This window comes from Erythrolamprus reginae, chromosome 12, assembly GCF_031021105.1.
Source record: "Erythrolamprus reginae isolate rEryReg1 chromosome 12, rEryReg1.hap1, whole genome shotgun sequence".
Lineage (NCBI taxonomy): Eukaryota > Metazoa > Chordata > Lepidosauria > Squamata > Dipsadidae > Erythrolamprus > Erythrolamprus reginae.
Genome location: NC_091961.1, coordinates 32946724 through 32967542, shown reverse-complemented (window position 1 = coordinate 32967542; position 20819 = coordinate 32946724). Strand labels below are relative to the sequence as shown.

The window sequence follows — 20819 nt, the reverse complement described above, 5'->3', positions numbered from 1 at the left end:
GACCTTTTGGCAAACCCTCCCTCCCTGGAAAGCCCCACCCCACCCGTAACGGGCGGATTGACATTACTGCCGCTATTTTGGTTCCTTGCACGCACACTTTGGTTCTCTTACGTCTGTGCTCACACGTTTGGCTTCTGGAAGCAAAAACACGCCAAAGTCTCGCAAGGGGATGCACACGTGCGTGAGATTTTGCCAATTTTTTTAAAAAAATTTGCAGAAGCAAAAAAAATATCGCCAAAATCTTCTGAGATTTGGCCTCTGTGCGTGCGCGTGAAGGAAAGATACGACACAATTGAAGAAAGAAGATGGCGGCGCTCGTAGGACCGTCACCGTAGCGGCCATGCGCAAATTGTGTAGTCTGGCGGCCCCTACCGGTGCTCCGGCTCCTACGGTCCCCCGTAGCAACCCACTACTGCACCCTGTACGTTCCTCCCCTCTCCAGTCTTCTCGCGACCACCTTCCCGGGCTCCAAATCTCCCTGCTTGACCATCCAGGGCTTCCCTCCGAAGGAAGGAGAGAGTTGGATGGGTGGGTCGGTTAAAAAGGAGCCCCCATTCAGCCCGGCCCCCATCCCACCACCACCCCACTTTCCTGCAGGAGCTGAAGGCAATGACTGTCCAACAAACTCGGCCTACAAGGAGCAAAAGCTCAAGTCTAACAAGCGAGACGCAGCGTCGTTCTCACACCTGTTGTAAGGAAGGGGCTACCAAAATTTTTACTACCACACTGTGGGCGTGGCTTATTTTGTGGGTGGGGCTTGATGGCCTTGTGACCAGATAGGAGTGGCTTGCCAGCCATGTGACCAGGTGGGAGTGGCTTGACGGTCACGTGACTTGACCAAGGATTGTCCAAAAACCTCAAAACAAGGCCCATATCAATGGACTCCAAACAAGCAGGTCATTGAATTCACGATGAGTGAAATGACACAAACATCTCACTTAGGATTTTGAAAGCACATTTTGAACATTGTCGTAAAGGTGCCTTCGTGATTAAAATGGCCACTCGCAAAATAATCACTTACTCAAAGGCCACAATCGAAAGTGTTCCTGGCTACTTTGACATCCTAAGTGAACATCCCAAAATGCTCCATTCCACACGACAGTCTTAACCCTCCTTTCTGCAAACTGCCAAACAAAATCAAGGTTTCTGGCCAAACATGAGGTTTCAAGCATTATTCATTTTATTTTCTAGAGCAGGGCTCCCCAAACTTGGTGACTTTAAGACTTGTGAATGTCAACTCCCAGAATTCTCCAGCCAGTTGTGAAGACCCCTGTTCTAGAGAATATTATAGCCATTCAGAAAGGAGGAGGAGGCAGAAGCCCAGATCCCATAGAATTCATTCCAGATCTTGTCTCCTGATACTTTTCCTAGACATTTTTGTTTGTAGCAGAATCGCCGGTTTTGGGGTATTTAAACTTTCGAGAAGAACGCAGAGGCTGCCCAAAGGGGACCCCCTGCATTTTATTTCAATGTCTTTCGGTGCAAATTGGGTGCTCTGGGGTGGAGCTCCATTTTCGCTACCCCATTGCGTTCCCTTCCCCAATCCAGGCAGTAGCCCCCTCCCCACCGCCCTCCCTTGCCCCCCCACCAGCCCCAAAAGCCTGCAACCCAAGGAATGTTACGTATCACATTCAGTTTCACAGATTGTACATTTATTGAAAGACAAACTACTCTCTGGTCAAAAAGAACAGCTGTCGGCTCTTCCGTTATTACATCTCCTGAACCCCCTTGAGCATTCCTCTTCCAGAATATTTATTTTATCACTGCTTTTCCTCGATCACCCAAACTATCCCTGCTACGCTTTCCACATCCGAACTATCTTGAAGGTTGTTTTTTGTTCCTCTTTTTTTTTTTGTTCGGTTAAAAAAAGAAAATTGGTTACTATGACAAAGAACACATTTCACATTAAGATATCCACGCACCCACAGTGCACAAGCTTGCAAATCTAATGGTTTAAAAAAAATGAAAACAATATATATTTTTGTTTTTTTGTTTTTTTACAAAAGGGCTGTCTTCCCCCCCCCCCCATTTCTCTGTCCTTTTTTCCATATTCCCATTTGCAGAAGAATAATTGTTTAAAAAGCTAAATTACAGGTTTTTTTAAGCCCAAAGAGCCCTTGCAGAAATTTGTGGATGCCGGGTTTGGACCTACCGGTCTCTTGCAAACGACCCAGGAGTAAACCTTCTGTTCAAACAGCACTACTCTGGCAAATAACAACCAGACTGCCGAAATATTTATTCAATCCACTTAACATTCTGACAAGAAGAAGCATTCAAACCCCAATGATGCTGGGTTTTTGTTTTTTTGTTTAACTACCGGCCATTTCCTAAGCGGGTTCTAGAGACCAGGCGCTTCAACCTAAGCTGGTTTTCCCCAAGGGGCCTAAAGATAAAAATGCCCCTTGCCTGCCAAAGGCCAAGTTCAATGCCCTAATGGCCATTTAAGGAACATCTCAGCTCTACCTCCATGGATTTGGGAAACTCAAACCTTGCTCTCCTGAACTGAATGCTGGGGGCTATCAAGCCTTTGGGTCCCTTGCTGAATGGCTTCTCACTCCCCCTATTCCACGGCCAGAAATCAGGATGGACGCCCACCAGAGCTCAGGTGCCCTTTGGGGGCTGAAGCTTTGGGGCGGGCTGTGTCTTTGCCAGCCCTGTCCAGCCCAAGACGCACCCTCAGTCTATACATTCTCCTGATAAAGACAGATTTACAGTTCTTACATCCCAGCCTTCGGCATATTTATATACATACATTTGGATTGCACTCCGAGTAAATCTCCAGGGATGATGCTTTCCCGAGGCCACAAAAGTACCCTCAAGGTTCAACTTGGCCAACCACGTTCATGACATTTGCATTTACAGTACGGTTATTCTTCCGAAACCAGGCCACGGTTAACTGGCTCCTGAAATTCAACACAATATAGAATTCGTCAAATATATATTAAGTTAGAAAGGGGCCGTTTTCGACAGCAGGAGATCCCACTCCTGACTGCCTCCAACCTGGACAGGTGTGACCTACCAGTGTTCCCGATCTCCCTATTTTTTCAGCCGAGAGCAGGCAGGGGGGTCTCGGGGACATCCCCATAGTTCCTCTGGGGGTAACTTATCCCAGGGACTCTCTTGAGGGGTACAGGAAAAGAAAAACTCTTGGTGAGCAGAGGGTGTTGAGAAGGAACCATCTGAACATCACCCAGGCCAAGTCAACCTTCGTGGGGGGCAGGTTAAGCATCACATGGGGAGATTCTCCCTTCAACTCAAGCACTTTGTAAAATCTTCCTTGGTGACATTCCTGCCTTCCCAAACTCAACTTCCTTCAACAGGGTGCTTAAGATTTTCCTGCACGATACTCAAGGAACTAGCTTGGACCAAGACACCAGCTGGTCCTTAATTAGCCCATCTCTATCCAAAGAAGGATCCAGGGGGAAAGGGTGACTTGACTTTCTTACTTTAGTAAGAATAAATTTTTTAAAATAATAATAATAATAATAATAATTAAAAGAAGGATTAAAAAAGGGAAAACATCTACTGTAAACATCCATATTTTAAAATGTCTCCCTCTGCAAAGCAAACATGCTGACCCACCTAGAATCTATATAGCATTTAAGTTTCTCTGTCAATCTCTTTCTCTCTCTCTCTCTTTCTCACTCTCTCTAAAAAGGCAGCTATTTTACATAGACTTTTAAAACACAACAGTTTTTTTTAAAAAAACATTTCGTTGACTGTAAACACTGGAAGAAAAAAAAATGTTGGCAAAACAAACGAACGAAAAGAAAACCCGCTTCCTCCCGCCCCCACTACCCATAAAAACAGAAGAGAAGAAACAAACAAAACGGAGAGAATACTGTGTTTTGAAACTCATCTTCTCAAAGCTGCCCAACGCATTCTTCCTCAAAGCAAGGATAGGGATGAAAAGGAAAAGTTTGAAGGACCGAAGGGGCTCATTCTGGGCCAGGGGGTCTTCCCCAGAGATGAACAGCTCTCTTGCCCCCCAACAGGCTTCAAGACACGGAAATGAGTCAGTTAAGTGGGGGCAGTAGGAACAGGACAAACACGGTTTGGGAACAGAAGGAATCGGAAATCGATTAGGAGAGGAGAAAAAGGCAATTGACTAACTAAACTGTACAGGTTTTTCCCAACTTAGCTGGAGTATATAAAAATAAAAGCATTTGTGGCCGGCGTTACTTGTTCTGCTCAGCCAAGCCTTGTTTAATTTCTGTTTCGGATTCTCCCTAAATTTGCAGTAGTTAGTTTGGGGTTCATCGACACGGATGTTTTGCATGGACTATCTGCTGTTCTACCGAGAGACCGCGGACTTCCGTCCTCGAAGAAGTGGTAGTAGAAGGGGGAAGGGGGTGTGGAAGGAAAAGGGAGAGGGAAAACTTCCTTTCCTCTTAAAAACAAGTGCACATGAAGTAAGATTCTTTCTACAAACCTACCCAAATGAAAAACAAAACAGGAAAAAAAAACAAGCCCTAATAAAAACAATTCCCACCCCCATAACCAAACACATTTTCCCCATTGTATGCATTTTTTTTGTCTGTTTTCATTTAAAAAAGGCAAAGACACTAGAGGAAATGAGATGTGTATTTTCTGTGTTTTAAATGCTCAGGTGAAGCTGTTCTGTCAATTTTTTGTTGTTGTTTTGTTTAAATTTCCATCTGCTCTGCTGCTTTTGGCCCCGGCTGTTGCCCATCATGCTTTGCTCTCCATTTCATTTGTTTGTGTGGCTTCGTTGGGCACCGTCTTCACTTCTGCGGGGGCTGCGTTGTTGGCGTCTATGACGGGCGCTGCCGGCTTTTCTTCTACGGCGTTTTTCCTGGATGGAAAAACCAGAGAAAACAGGGTGGGTTAAAAGAGGCTGGTGACCCTTGTTTCAAGAAAGAGGTTGGGGGGAAAACCAGGGGCAGGGAGGGACCCCTCACTGGAAGCCAAAGAAGGCACTCAACAAGTTGGATGACACTTCGGTCATCCAGCTTCATCTTTCTTTCTTTCTTTCTTTCTTTCTTTCTTTCTTTCTTTCTTTCTTTTCCTTTCTCTCCCTCTCCCTCTCTCTTTCCTTCCTTTTTCTTTCTATCCTTCCTTCTTTTTTCCTTTCTCTTTCTCTCCCTCCTTTCTTTCCTTCCTCTCTCTCTTCTTTCTTTCTTTCTTTCTTCCCTTTCTCTCTCCCTCTTTATTTCTTTTTTTCTTTCCTTCCCTGCTTCCTTTTTCTTTCTTTCTTTTTCTTCCGCTGGCTGGGGAATTCTGGGAGTTGAAGTCCAAATATCTTCAAGTTGCCAAGGTTGGGAAACACTGGCCTAGAGGACGGGGATGAACCCCCACCCTCGACTTCATTGGTGATGGTGAAGGAGCCGCAGCACAGGTTAGCTCACTTAGAGGAAAACTGAGTTAACACAGAGAAAGGGGGCAAAGCAGTGGGCCGTCGACCCCCTCCCCAGCAACAGGAAAGAGAAGGGGCACATCGCACAGGGGCACACAAGCGGGAGGCCTACTCTGTCTTGGCAGGCGCTGGTGATGCCGAGGTCTCCAGGGCGGTTGCGGGGGCTACGGCTAGGCCTTCGGCAGTAGGCGCCACTGTGCCCAGGGCGGCAAAAACATCCTTGGCGAGGTCAAGATCGGGTGTCTGGAAGGTCCCCTCGTCCATTTTAAAGTCCTCATTCTGAGGAGGGTTTCTGGTGCCCGCCGGGGTCGCCTCGCCCTTCTGGCCCATCGCGGTCTTCGCTGCCTCCGTCGGGCTCTTTACAGCGTTGGTCCGTGCAGCTTCCTTCTCTGGGCTCTTGGCACTGGAAGCCGCCTCCTGCTTGGGCTCAGCTGAGGCTGGAAGGCTGGCTGGGTTTGAGGGCGGGGAGGCAACGGCAGGGCCCTTGGGAGCCTCAGGCCCCTTGGCGGTAGAGCTGGGGCTCAACACCGCCCCCTGGTGGTTGAGGACATTGGAGGATAAATTGCCAGTGCCCTGAGGGGACGTAGGGGTGTCGCTGAGGTCCACCAAAGGAGCCACTTTGGGGGCAGAGGCCTGTGGGGGCGAAGGGGCTGCGGCCGCTTTGGAAGGCGTGCCCTGGCTAGGGGCCCCAGCGGTGGCGTTGGGCATGGGGGTGTCTGGCAGTGTGATGCTGGAGGTTAGCGTGGTGGTCTCACTGGTGGGGCTATTTTGGGCAGTGGCAAAGGTCTCGGTGATGGTGTCAGAGTTTGTGGTGACTGTGGTGACGGACGGCATCATGTCCTCTGTGGCTGCCACGGTGTCGGCAGGGTGCCTGTGAGGAGGGTGGGAAGGAACAGGGAGAAAGAGAGGGAGGAAAAGAAGGAGAAAGGAAGAGAGAGAGAGAGAGAGGCAGTGACAGCCGTCAACGTCGCAAGCAGTTGGAGGAGTCAATGCAACAGCTGGACTTGCATGCGGTTATTTAGGCACAAACAAGGGGCAGGAAGGAGAGAAACAGAGGCAAGAGGGTCGAGGCCAAGGACGGACATCCAGCCACGACGGGGCCACCGCAGATGAGTACAATTCACAGTCACCTCATGTGTGTCTCATGGCGCCCCTGCGCCAATGGTGCAATTTGTGCACATGAGCCTCGGTGGCGCAGTGGTTACAGTGCAGTACTGCAGGCTACTTCTGCTGATTACCAGCTGTCAGCAGTTTGGCAGATCAAATCAATCCTTCCGAGATGGGTCAAATGCGGACCCAGATTGTTGGGGGCTCTCCGTAAACCGCTTAGAGAGGGCTGTAAAGTACTGTGAAGCGGTATATAAGTCTAAATGCTAAATGCTATTGCCAAACCATTATTGTACTATGACCCCACAATGACCAGGGCGCCCCGTGGGCACCCACAGGAGGGCTCTCTACAAATGGGGGTGGGTGGTCGGGAACTCCGGAGCTTGTAATTAAACAGGCAGATAGAAATAATGCACAAATATTCCCTGTTGGCGACATTCCTCCTCTCTCGCCTTCTCGGGGTCTCCGAGGATTAATCAAGACAACGAATAAAATGGACTCCAAGCCACAACAACCCACACTGAGAAGGAAATGCATGGCTCTCTCTCTCTTTCTCTCGAGGCCCATAAGCCCCCGCCATTTGTCCCTTGGGATCTCCAGAGGTCCAGATGCTGGCCATGCTTCCACAGCCACCTAAATGCCCTTCTCACCCACTCTCATTTTTGTCACCCCAAGGTGGGTGCCTGGCAAGAGTCCCACAGAGGCTGGGAGAACAACGAACTCCTCCAGGGAACATGGCCCCCTTCCCAACCTACTCTGGCTCAGTGAGCGGGGTGGTCTCGTTCGGTTCTGTGTGTTTGCCTCCGTCGTGATTTGGAGTCCGTTCCTCTTCCGTCCGGACTTCGACGATGGGCTCTTTTGATTCGTCCTTCCTGTAATGGAGGGAGGGATTCAGATTATTTACAGGGACATCTTCTGCCTCACACTTCCCAGTGACCGATCGGATCCCAGAGAGTCATAAGAACATAAGAAAGTAAGAACATAAGAAGAGCCATGCTGAATCGGGCCAAAGCCCATCGAGTCCAGCATTCTGTGTCCCACAGTGGCCCACCAATTGTCCTTGGGGATCTTGAGCAGAAAGAGAAGGTAAGACCCTCCTTTTCCCTCGACCCCCAACAAATGGGACCCCAGGGAATCCTGCCTGCCTCAACCAACATAGAGGCAGCTCTTGGACATCCATTTCAATAACCACTGATATACTTGGCATCCATGAATCTGTCTAATCCTGCCTAGAAGCTATCAAGGCTGACAGCTGTCACCACCTCTTCTGGAAGGGAATTCCATCAACCAAGGACCCTCTGGGTGAAGAAATATTACCCTTGATTTGTCCTCACTTTCTCACCTGTGAGCTTTAGGGAGGGCCCCCTCATCCTAGTATTGTGTGATAGAGAAAAGGATTTTTCTCCATCCACCTTTTCTATCTCATGCATGATTTTATACACTTCGATCAAGACACCACTTCAACTCCGTCTTTCAAGGCTGAAGAGACCAAGGCGTTGAGTCGGCCTCCTCTGGGTCCCGTCAGGTTCCGGCATTCTGGAACCAGCTGTGGTGGCTCCGGCACTCTGGAACCAGCTTCCCCTGAAGATTCGCACAACCCCTTCTCTCCTCGCTGTCTAGGCACTCCAGCCTAAGTGATGAATGATTGACGGATGAATGTTTTTATTCTGGGGTTTTAACTTTTGCATTTTATTTTATTGTTGCTCGCCGCCGTGAGGTTGCAAGGAGATGAGTGGCATATAATTGTGACAAATAAATCATTTAATTCATTTGACTTCTATGCTGCCCAAATCCTTTAGGGCTCAGGGTGGCTTACAACAATAAAATAAAGTACTGTACATTCCCAGAGATCTCGCATGAGGCTCAAATCCACTTAGGGATACTACAAATATGGTTTTGATTACCATTTTCAGTAGCTACCAGCTCCCACCTGATTTACTCAGGTGAGAATCCACATCACTTAGAACAGGGGTCCCCAAACTTGGCAACTTTAAGAGCCTTGGTGGTGCAGTGGTTAGAGTGCAGCACTGCAAGTTATGCCTGCCAGCAGTTTGGCAGATCGAATCTCAGTAGGCTCCAGGTTGACTCAGCCTTCCATCCTTCCAAGGTGGGTCAAATGAGGACCCAGATTGTTGGAGGCAAGAGGCTGAATCTGTAAAACCGCTTAGAGAGGGCTGTGAAGCACTGTGAAGTGGTATATAAGTCTAAGTCATATTGCTTCTCGTCTGTAGACTGCTAGCAGTTCAATCCTCACCATCTCAAAGTTGACTCAACCTTCCATCCTTCCAAGGTGGGTCAAATGAGGACCCAGATTGTTGGAGGCAAGAGGCTGACTCTGTAAACCGCTTAGAGAGGACTGTAAAGCACTGTGAATTGGTATATAAATGCTATGGAGCACCACCTTCTGCTACGGGTCAAGTGGAAAGAAGGGGAGAATCCCCCCTCCCTCTGAGCAGGAGAGCAGGCTTCCAGTTACTCACGAGAAGGCAGCTTTGCCCTCCTCCATGTCCTTCCCCTTTGCGCTGGGACCCGATTTGCCACACAGGTTGACGGCGATGCACATGAAAAGTCCACACTTGTTCAGGAAGTAGCAGGTGATGTCCACGGCCACCAACAGAAGGACGAAGATGACAATGAGGATGCCCACAATGGCGGCTGTGCCCAGTCCTGATGCCGAGGTTGTGCTGGCTTTGGACCACAAAAGGAAGTGAAGAAGACATTGATGAGCAAGGCCTCGTTCTGCGGGACTCGGGGAGATGGGGATCAGGCCCTTTCGATCTCTGCTCCACCCACCAGGGGACACCACTTCTCTTCTCATCCACATCACTGGTTGGGTTTGTCAATATATGAACTAACCAGCAATGTATGTTTGGAGGAAATAGTACAATGTTACTTTAAGGGCTAGGCTGCAATTAGCCATAAGAGGGAGATAGATGTGCTGCTCTCTATTGAGTTCAATTGGATTGGATCGTAATGTATTGTTGGTTGTTAATGGCTATTACGATTAGTCTTCATAATGCTTGCTATATAGCTGTGTGCTAGGTTTTGCCACATGATAAAGTATTGCTGTGTGCTAAATGGTCTATGTACTTGATGTGGGCTTAATAGTGGCCTATGTATTATATTATGATACTGTATGGAACCCTATTGCCTCCCCGCTCCTGGAGAAAGGATATTGCACAATCCCCATCCCCTCCCCATTCCTGGAGAAAGGATATTGCACAATCCCCATCCCCTCCCCATTCCTGGAGAAAGGATATTGCTCAATCCCCATTCCCCCTCCCACTCTGGGGCCAGCCAAAAGTGGTATTTGCCAGTTCTCCAAACAACTCAAAATTTCCACTACCAGTTCGTCAGAACCTATGAGAACCTGCTGGATTTCACCCCTAGGGCAAAACCAAAGGACCCAGAGAACTTCTTTCCTCCTTCACTAGAGAGTTCAGAGCTCCATTGAAGGCAGAAACTATCAGGCCTTCTTCTCTCTGTCCAACTCTGGCTGGTGAAGTTGGACGTTTACATCAGAAGTCCATCAAGGTCTCTATTCTCTCTGAAGAAAGTGTTTTGTAAGCCTGTCAACTTTTTTCTTCTTGTTTCATGAATTTCCCATGATGGATGTTCAATGTGAGCTACCGTCCATTGAAAATGCCTACGGAGATTCTCGGTTATCTGGGTCATGGTTGGCGCAAATGTGCTTTTTAAAAAAATTCTTCTTCTTCCAAAAGGCAACTGGGCAGTTTTGAAGAACTGAACAAAAGAACTGAGGAAGCTTCTTGGATGAGAAGCAAAAGGTCTTCAAGGTAAAACAAAGTCCAGTTGCCTTTTGAAAAAGCACCTTTGGGGCGTCCATGGGAAATGTTTCTGGGCGTATTTTTCAATTCAAATCTGGAGATGCTCTTAGGGCCCTTCTGGGCACAGTGCCAGGTCTTTTGTGCCTGCCAACCTGACATAGTTTAATTAATTAAATTATTTTTTTACAAAAATATTTAGATTTATAAGATTTATAGTTTGGGAAGATGAATCCTTTATTGTCGTGTGGCTAACCTTTCGCTCCATCTCTTTGGAGCTGATAAATTATCACAAAGGAGGAGCCTCCATTTGCAACGAGACAATGTAATGTTTATGAGTTTGGGTGGTGCAGTGGTTAGAGGGCAGTACTGCAAGCTTCTTCTGTCGACTGCTGGCTGTAGTTCACCAGTTCAAATCTCACCACTGGCTCAAGGTTGACTCAGCCTTCCATCCTTCCAAAGTGGGTCAAATGAGGACCCAGATTGTTGGGGGCAAGAGGCTGGCTCTGTAAACAACTTAGGGCTGTCAAAGCCCTAAGAAGTTGGTATATAAGTCTACGTGCTATTGCTTCATATCTGCACACTGTTGTTGGTAGTTTGATTCTGACCAGCTCAAGGTTGATTCAGCCTTCCCTCCTACTGAGGTGGGTCAAATAAACACCCAGATTGTTGGGGACAAGATGCTGACTCTGTAAACCACTTAGAAAGGGCTGTAAAGGTCCTATGAAGTGGTATATAAGTCTAACTGCTATTGCTATTGTTATATTTTGTGGAATGAAATTAAAGCCCTTTGAGCTGGGCCCCATCCTCTACTCCAAAGCAGGAAAAAATAAACAGCTATTTTTGGCCCATGGGGAAGCAGTTTTGATACAGCTATGCAATTTTTAAAAAACAATAATAATAATAAATCAGGTGTCTTATATAACCTCTCCCTCCTTATTTTTTTAATGCAAATGTGCAAATTTCATGAAAAGGCTTGAATTGCTGTGACTAAGCAGAACTGTCCTATTAATAGCATTTACGGAGATCGTCCAGAGTGGTCCAGGAGGCGGCAGGTTGAATCACACGGATTTTATCTCATTTGGAAGAGGCCAGGCTGGGAACTGCAGGCCAGAAGGATGTCCAGCGATCCTCAACCACAAGTGAGCCCCAAATTTACAGGGGTGGACAAAGAAATGGAAACACCTTGCAGCTCTTCCATGGAATCCAGATTTGTGAAGCTCCCTTCGAACAGTTTTTGTGGAAACCGGGTTCTGTACGTGTCTATTGAGCTCTACAGTGATTTTAGGAGCTGTGGTCTTGCAATCCGCTCTAACAATTCGCTTTAGAGTCCGACAGTCTGTCTCAGACAACTTTGACTTTTGACCAGACCTGTGCTTGGCTGAGGACGTTTTCCCTTCTCTTTCAAAAGCAGTCATGACTTTTGAGACATGACCTCTTGAAGCGCCAAACATTCGGGCACTTTCTGTTACACTAGCGCCTGCCATTCGAGCACTAACAATTTGGCACCTTTGAAAGTCTGAGAGGTTTGCCATTTCTAGAAGGTTATAACCCATTTCCTTAAATTTCTGTAAAAAAAAATGTAGTTTAAAAAAAAAAATCAAATAACTGAATTTTTTACAAAACATTAAAATATGACAAGTTTTGATTGATTTGAACATGTTCAAACATTATGATGCCAAAAAGTCAAATGTTTCCATTTTTTTGTCCACCCCGTACGTTGCTAAGGAAGATGGTCGTTGAGTGAGTTTTGCCATAGCTGATGTCCTTTCTTGCCTAAAGTGACCAGATTATAACCTCAGTAAAGCGGGGGTGGTGGGGGGAATGGCGGCGTGAGCCCAAACTCACAAACACTTCAACTGGGCCCCTGCTTTAAAGACTCTTCCCATCAGAGCCACGAACGTCAGGTCGGCAGGGCCGCATGTCTTTTCACCTTACCTTGGCTGCGTAAGTGTGGAAGCTCCAAGGGCTTGACCGAGGGTGCCTTTTCCCGCGTGCTTCTCTCCCGCCCCGGCCTTCACTCCACCCCGCAGTTTTCCCGCAGTTTTATCCCAGCCGCCTTTTGCCTTTCACTTCTCAACGCCTCTTTTTAACCCGTTTGCCCCAGCACGCCTCGTTGCTACTTCTGCTTCCGCTATCCTTTCCTGTTCCTGTCTCTTTCGGGCCCTCCCTCCTCTCAAAAAAGCCCGCTCGCTGGGTCTTGTCCTTCGGGGTCTTCCTTTGCCGCTCGCTGAAAGCACCGAACGCAGAGCAGAGAACTTTCTCGCACGAGTCAGAGGAGCCCATTGCCTTTTCCCGCGTTCAACTATAAAACTTCTTCACTTGGCTGATTGGCCAACTTTGCGATCAGAAGGACAAGCTGCCCGACTCGACTCGATCCATTCATAAGGTGACCAGACGTCCTGTTTTTTAAAAAAATCAGGGCTTTTTGAAAATGGCGTAGGACGTGGGACAGATTGCTCAAAAGTGGGATTGTCCCACCAAAAAGCAGGACGTCTGGTCACCTTTTTCTTGACGCATTGGTTAAAGGGAATCTCTGCTTCATCGTTAATGCTTAATGGCTTCTCCGTTGTCTTATCTTGTCAGAACGGTCACCAACGGAGATCACACGATGGACTTTAGGATGTGTCTGTCTCTGTATGTGATGGGCTAGACGTGGTTTGGTTATTAACAGATCAATGGGTGTGAAAGAAGAAATGGGATCAAGAGGTTATCACCCAGCCTGACTCCTCAGCCTAACATCCTTCAAATCTGTTGGGTGTGACAATCCACTGAAAATCGGGTGTAGGAGGAATACACACACACACAAATACACACACAAATACACACACCTCCATCATTCATGGGCAGAACCTAAACAACTTATAGAGGGCTGTAAAAACACTATGAAGTGGTATAAGTCTAAATTATACTGCTTCACATCTGCAGATGGCTAGCAGTTCGATCTTGACTGCCTCAGGGTTGACTCAACTTTCCATCCTTCCGAGGTGGGTCAAATGAGGACCCAGATTGTTGGGGGCAAGAGTCTGACTCTCTGTAAACTGCTTAGAGAGGGCTGTGAAGCACTGTGAAGTGGTATATAAGTCTACATGCTATTGCTTCACACCTGCAGATGGCTAGCAGTTCGATCTTGACTGCCTCAGGGTTGACTCAGCCTTCCATCCTTCCAAGGTGGGTCAAATGAGGACCCAGATTGTTGGGGACAAGGGGCTGACTCTGTAAACCGGTTAGAGAGGGCTGTGAAAGCACTGGAAAGCAGTAGATAAGTCTAAATGCTACTGCTATGGCTAACCGTCATAAATATGAATCCATTGCGAGGCATCCAAATTTTGATCACGCAACCACAGGGATGTGGCAGTGGTCCTAAGTGTGAAAAATGACCACAAGTCCCTTTCCCCCCAGTGCTGTTCTAACTTCAAATGGTCGCTAAATGGACCGCCGTAAATCAATGACTCCCCATGCAGCGAATCCTCCAGATCCCCTTTTGCCTTTTCTCATTTGACATTCTGGTTGTCTTTTCTGTCTTTCTTCTACGATGGGCCAAGGGAGAGCGACGGGTGGAAACGGTGATCAAACACACACACCTTTTCAGAAGGAAAAAAATCAAATTTTCCCCATCACAATTTGAAAAGTGTAAGCGATCCGTTTTATTTTTTTTCACAGCCGGGGGCTAAAAAGGGGTTAAGAAGAAAGCCGCTGTTACTTCAGGACAGACATGCAAAGAATCTTAAAACATGCCCGTTTTTTTAAAAAAAATATTGCCTCCTTTCTCCTCCTTCCTCATTACAAAATTAGCCAACTCCTTCCTCGTGCTGCATTCCCTTCCCTTCCCGCGCGCCCATCCCTGGACAGATTCCATCCTTGGAAAGCAAGAGGTCCTTCTCTTGGGGCGTCCGGCCTCAAGGAGACAACGTGTGGGGGTCTTCGGAAAGCAGCGGCTGCATTCCTAACAAAGGAAAAGCACAGCTGTTGGGATCAGGAGCAGAGAGGCCCAAGGAGACGAAGCGGCTGGGCTGCCCAAGGTGGCTGCAACAATTCAAGGAGAGTTGCCGGGAGTAGGGAGGGAGGAACCGTTGGGAAAGGATCGGGAGTTTCATGGGGGGTTTGTTTGGAAAAGGAAAACGGTGACGCGGGCGGGAAAAAATGGACCATCGGGGGATCCAAAGTGACACGGAGGACAACAGAAACACAAAAGGGACAACGGGACGTGGAAGGGAAGGGATGAGAGAGAGAGAGAGAGAGAGAATAGATAAAAGAAAAATACGTCATAAATACAGAAAAGAAAAACCAATAAGTTTTTTTTTTGCTTAACTCAGTATAAATTAAAGAAAAAAATGTTCAAAAAGTTAGAAGAACAGAGCAGCAGTAGCAGCAGCAGCAGCGGCAGCAGTGATGGTGGTAATAGAGAAGCATGATAGGGAAGCCAGCGGTGAAGGAGGGGAGGGAGGATGGGGATGGGGGGAGGACTGGGGGCAGCTGACACCGAAGGGGGTGAGGGGTGGAAGGTCCTCTCTGTGGGGCTGGGGAAGGAGCTGGTAGGGTTCAGCACAGGAGAAGGGTCATGTCCTAGTTGAAGTGGCCCAGGTCTCCTTGATCCTCCCTCTCCTCCACCCGTTGCACGGAGCAAAAGCTGTGACGATTCCCAGAATGACACAGTTGGAAGGGACCCTAGAGGTCTTCTAGTCCAGCCAGGCAGGAAATTCTACTCTGTTTCGGACAAATGCTTGTCCAAACTCTTCTTCAAAGCTTCCAGTGTTGGAGCCATTCACCACTTTGAAGTGGATGCAGCCCAGACTTATCTTAATCGCCTACCGAGACTATACCGGAGTTCCCAAAACTATATGAACTGTTTGACTTCGTGGGTTTCCTTTCATTTAAATTCAGTGTCCAGCACTTGGTAGGACATCTAGAGCTGGACCGGGGATGGCGCAGTGGTTAGAGCGCAGGACTGCAGGCTACCTCAGCTAACTGCTAGTTGTAGTTCAGCAGTTCAAATCTCACCACCAGCTCCGGGTTGACTCAGCCTTCCATCCTTCCTTGGTGGGTCAAATGAGGACCCAGACTGTTGGGGGCAAGCGGCTGATTCTGTAAACCACTTAAAGCACTGTGAAATGGTATATAAGTCTAAGTGCTATTGATATTCCTTCCTTCCTTCCTTCCTTCCTGTTCAAATCTCACCACTGGCTCCAGGTTGACTCAGCCTTCCATCCTTCCGAGGGGGGGTCAAATGAGGACCCAGATTGCTGTGGGGCAAATATGCTGAGCACTGTGAAGCGGTATATGTCTAAGTGCTATTGCTATTCCTTCCTTCCTTCCCTCCCTCCCTCCCTCCCTCCCTTCTTTTTCTTCCTTCCTTCTTATTCTCTTCTCATTCCCTTTTAACTTCCTTCATTCGTTCCTTCATTCCTTCCTTCATTCCTTCCTTTTGAGGTGGGTCAAATGAGGACCCAGATTGTTGGGGGCAATTGGCTGATTCTGTAAACCACTTAGAGAGGGCTGTAAAAGCACTGTGAAGCGGTATATAAGTCCAAATGGTATTGCTATTCCTATTTGGTTGAGTCCCAGACAGGTTGTCCAAATTAAGTTGTCTCTTGCATCCCTTGACAGACTACTTCTATGTTGGATCACTAAGTTGTATCCGAGTCTTACTGAACAAATGCCCCAAATCAAGATTTCAGTGGGACCTTCCAACCAGAATGTCAAAGTTCAGAGTTAGTCTCCTCCAGAATTTGCCACGTGAATTTCTCTCTGAGCATTTAGAAAATGAAATGTGAGACGTTTGTGCCAAATTTCAACCCACCGGGACAGATCTTATACGAACTGGATATTTTTCAGGGAGTTGGGAAAACAAGGTGAAGGCCAGGGGACTGGACAAGTTAAGAAGTTGTAGATTCAATTTTTTTGGCCAGCGGAATCGTGTTAAAAATATACCTGGAGCTGGTCTCCCATTCCACTCCCCGATTAGATTTATTTCAAATGGAGCTGCACAATTTGTCTTTTCAGAGAAGCGAAGGTGAGAGGTGGGAGGCATTAGAATCGCTGATGTGGCAGTATGAAGTGTCAGTTGTTTTAGTATGTTACTGGACACTGCTATAATGAAACCCTCCCTTCAAGGGAAATATAAATCTTTGGCTGAGAAATAGTATCAGAGAGCCATTGCAACCCACGTCATACAGAAAGACAGAAAGAAAGAGGGAAAGAGAGAAAGAAAAGGAGAATTAGAAAGATAGAGGAAAGGAAAAGAAAGGGGAGGGGAGAGGAGAGGAGAGGAGGAGAGAAGAAAGGAGGGAAGGAAAAGACGAGGAAATTGAAGGAAAGGAAAGAAGGAGGAAATTGGAGGAACGGAAAGAAGGTGGAAATTGGAAGAAAAGAAAGGAAAGGAGGAGGAAATTGGAGGAAAGGAAAGAAGGTGGAAATTGGAAGAAAAGAAAGGAAAGGAGGAGGAAATTGGAGGAAAGGAAAGAGGAAAGGAAAGGAGGAGGAAATTGGAGGAAAGGGAAGGAAAAAGGAAAGGAAAGGAGGAGGAAATTGAAGGAAGGGAAGGAAAGAGGAAAGGAAAGAAAGAGGAAATGAAAGGAAAAGAAAGGAAAGGAAGCTCTACAGATGACCACCTTTTCTGTGAGATCTTCCTCCACCCCGTTCAGTTATTTCAGAGTGAGGCTGGGCAGGAACTCCAATGGACAGGGGACAGAGAAGGGTGAAAACTGCAGCATTTTTAGTGGTTGCCCGCTCGAAGCGAAACCGACGATACAGAGGAGCTAGATATAAATTGCATGCTTAATAATGCACCCCGGTGTTCAGCTCTTTGTAGCCAAGCATTTAAAGGAAGTGTCTCAGCTGAGAACGCCAAGGTGTCTTGGAAGCAGAGTTGACCAGGTTTTGTCATGGCCCTCAGAAGGGGACCATCAGTGACAAGTGGAGAAAAACCAGTGACCCAAACTGGTGAGTTCCCACACTTGCTTCTTTGCTTTGCTTGGAAGAACCTCACTCAAAAGCCATGCACAACAAACCCAACCGTCTCAAGAGTTGCCGGAGGGGGAAACCGACCATTGATGGAGCATACATACCGCAGAGGGGCCCTTTTGGTATGTACGAGGCCGAAGAGCTAAGTTCTAAAATGGATTACCAGTTATGAGCATGACGGAAAGCAAGCGAGGGGCCAAGGAGTTTCTGTGGCTGCTGGGTTGTTGGTTTTTTTTGGTGGCGGTGGTGGTTTTAAACGGAAGCGCATTAAAAGGATGTGGTGCCAGTGCATTAAAAGTTCAAGCGGAAAAAGGTAGGTAGAAAAACGAGGGGCTACCTGGGATGATGGTGGGCTTTGCCGAGGTCCTGAAAGTGTAGCGCGTCGGCTTCGATTTCCCTTGCTGGTTCTCCGCGATGACGTAGACTTCATACTCCGCGTTCCAGTCGAGCGACCTGAGCGTGAAGTGGTCGCTGTTCGAAGGGAGGCGGATTTCTGGCTTCCAGTCGAGAGAGTGTTTCTGCAGAAAAGGGGGAGGCGTGGGGCAAGGGAAGAAGAGAACGGTGGCGTGAAACACGGCGGAGCTGGGAAATGACCTCCGTTTTGGAAGCGTGACACGAACAACCAACCCATCCCTCGCCTCCTTCGGCTTTTGGCTTCTGCGCCAAAGCAGATGTGAATAATGCTCTTCCCCATCCAGGATCAGTTAGCGGAACATCAATCAAGGAAAAAAAATAACATTGTTTGATGTTCTAGGCCAGTGATGGTGAACCTTTTTATCCTCGGGTGCTAAAAGAGTGTGGACATACGCTATCGCGCTTGTGCGGGTGCCCATACCCATGATTCAATGCCTGGGGAGGTGAAAACAGCTTCCCCCTTCTCCCGGAGGCCATCTGGAGGCCGAAAATGGCTCATTTCTCAACTTCTGCTGGACCCAGTAGGCTCGTGTTTTGCCCTCCCCAGGCTCCAAGGATTTCCCTGGAGCCAAGAGAGGGTAAAAACTCCCTCTCCCATCCCGCTGGAAGCTCTCTGGAAGCCAAAAATGCCCTCCCAGAGCCTCTGAGCAAGCCAAAAATCAGCTGTTCAGCACACACATGCATGTTGGAGCTGAGCTAGGGCAAAGACTTGCGTGCCAGCAGATATGGCTCCACGTGCCACCTGTGGCACCCATGCTATAGATTCGCCACCACTGTTCTAGGCTGAACCTTGTCCTGTCTGCCTGCGTAAGGGGTTCTGCTCTGCCCCTGGGCTACAGGTGTCCTCTGGCATCATGGCATGTTGAATCTGGAGTCAGATCCCCAGGCTAACTACCTGGCCATTAACAGAACAGCTCCCCCATGGCAGTAGTTAGAGTGCAGTACTGCAAGCTACTTCTGCAGATTACCAGCTGCCAGCAGTTTGGCAGATCGAATCTCAGTAGGCTCAAGGTTGACTCAGCCTTCCATCCTTCCACAGTTGGTAAAATGAGGACCCAGATTGTTGGGGGCTCTCTGCAAACTGCTTAAAGAGGGCTGTATATAAGTCTAAATGCTATTGCTTATTGCTATTGCTAAATATCATCCGAGAGTTAAAAGCCAGCTCCAGGCGCTAACCGAGGTTCGTCAGCCAGACTTACGACTTTGTGTTTAATGAGATAGTGGCGGATGGGGGATCCTCCGTCGTCTTGCTTGATGAGGTTCACTTTGATGGAGTTTCCATCTTCTCCCACGTGACCTTCCAGCTTTGGTGCGCTGGGCTCCCCTGCCAAAACGGGTGTAATTGCACATTGAATGGAGCAAGCAATCGACTCAATAAATACACAGTGACATCCCACCATCGACCCGGTTAACGTATGTTCCTGTGGCCTAAGTCAGAGGATTGGGCCACCTTCAAACCACAAACTCCATACCACCTCCACCTTTTCACCTCCACTGAGGCCTGAAAGTTTACCAAGAAGGAAAAAAGATTTGAAAAAGATTCTGTAGGAGATGACCAGACTGAGCCCCAAAGGAGGAGGAGTCAAACATGTCATCAGTTTGGTGTCCCTTTAAGCCCAGAAGAGATCTAAGTCCATTCCGCCTCAAATTTCATTGACTTCTTATCTACACCGCCAACTGGCTTGGACTGTTGGGTGGAACGGTGACGTGTGCTCGCCCCCATGGCTCTGAGTGCTAGCGGAGTCCAGCGCAATTCTGCTACTGCACTTGGGTAGGTAGCGAAATCGCCCATGGACATGCCGTAGCATAATTGTGCTGGACTCCGCTAGCACTCAGGGCCACAGGGCCAAGCGGACGTCACCGTTCTACCTTAGCAGCCCACCTCTGCTTGGACCGTTAGTAGCATGGGCTAAACTTGTACTCGGTGGAATAATCCTGGTTCCTGATTTCTTACACCTGACAGGTTTATGACCCATCTGGAAACCAGGAGGCCTGGGTGAATCTCCTGAGCCTTTGGCCGTGGGAGTAGACAGGAAAACTGGAAAGAGCCGGAAGCTTTGCCTTAATTTTTGCAGAGCTTGAACATTTTAAAAAGCGTCAATAAATATTTCATTTATTGTTTGTATTTATAGCCCATTTTCCTTGGGGAGCTCCAAGTAGTACCTGCAGTGGCTCACTTTTCTTGGACAGCTAGCACACGGGCTTGTCCCCCATCCCCAGCTTTGCGGGGGTAAAACACAGCAGCTTTGTGTTCAACAATCACACAGCCCTCTTTAGTTTCTTGCCAGATTTCAACAGGGGGAATTTAGGAGGTTCTGGAATCTGCAAGAAACTTGTGCAGTGGATCCCACCCACCCCTCTGCAGCAGAGGAACCTTTGTGTCTATGTTTCAGCCTAAACAGATTTCCTGTTTCAGTTCATCTACACACATGCCCACAAAGGTACATGCAGGCAGGCGTCCTTTGGTTGTGAGAATCTAAACTGCAACAGCTAGCTAAAGAGACCCTACGGAAGCCAACAAGGAAAAGAAGTTGAAACCCAAATCAAATTTTCAGGAAAATACCCTGAGGACATTCTATTTCATTTCCCTTCCTTGCTCTTCTCAATAAGAAGGACATGTTTCATCAAATTAATGGTTTCTTCTGACAAGACCCCTACATCAGAAATCGCCAACCTTGGTAAATTTAAGAGCTGTGGACTTCAACTCCCAGAATTCCTCAGCCAGCCCAATTCTGGGAGTTGCAGTCCCAAAGTCTTAAAGCTGCCAAGCTGCCGTAAATAAAGCTGGACTGAGGATAGGAGGAGCCTGGAACCTCCTAGGGGGAAAATGGCTCCTTCTTACAAACTTTTCTACTGGTCATGGAACGAAGTAAGTTCGTAAGTAGAGGCACCACTGTACCGTCAACATTTCCCTAAGGTAGTGCTTCTCAAATAGTGGGGCAGGCCCCCCTGGGGGGGGGGGTGCAGAGCAATGCCAGGGGGAGCACGTGACCCATGAGGAGTGTGCTTTTTTTGGCTGCAGGGAGTAGGGGGTTTATGCACGCCCCCTTACAGACCTCTTAGGAATGGGGTGAGGTCGATGGTAGAGAGTTTTAAGCTTGGGGGGATTGAGGAAGAAACTACAGAGTTAGGTAAAGTATTCCAGGAATCAGTCCAGAGTCTCTAGCTCTACA

At 47.8% G+C, this 20819-nt stretch overlaps 1 protein-coding gene across 7 annotated transcripts in view; it reads right to left on the bottom strand.

Moving 5' to 3' along the window:
• Window positions 1–4566: 4566 nt before the first annotated feature.
• NCAM1 (neural cell adhesion molecule 1) overlaps window positions 4567–20819 on the bottom strand; it is a 158657-nt gene continuing 142404 nt past the window's right edge. For 2 of the 7 annotated variants that reach the window (XM_070765587.1, XM_070765588.1), the window contains 6 exons: window positions 18846–18970; window positions 17570–17750; window positions 8965–9172; window positions 7240–7356; window positions 5490–6248; window positions 4567–4816 (listed from right to left, as the gene is read on the bottom strand). In XM_070765587.1, the coding sequence (XP_070621688.1) occupies window positions 4693–4816; window positions 5490–6248; window positions 7240–7356; window positions 8965–9172; window positions 17570–17750; window positions 18846–18970 (1514 nt within the window). In that variant the 3' untranslated portion in view covers window positions 4567–4692. Of the gene's footprint in view, window positions 4817–5489; window positions 6249–7239; window positions 7357–8964; window positions 9173–13892; window positions 14296–17569; window positions 17751–18845; window positions 18971–20819 lie in introns of those variants that run through there. The other 5 variants (XM_070765589.1, XM_070765590.1, XM_070765592.1 and 2 more) reach the window with 3 other exon arrangements.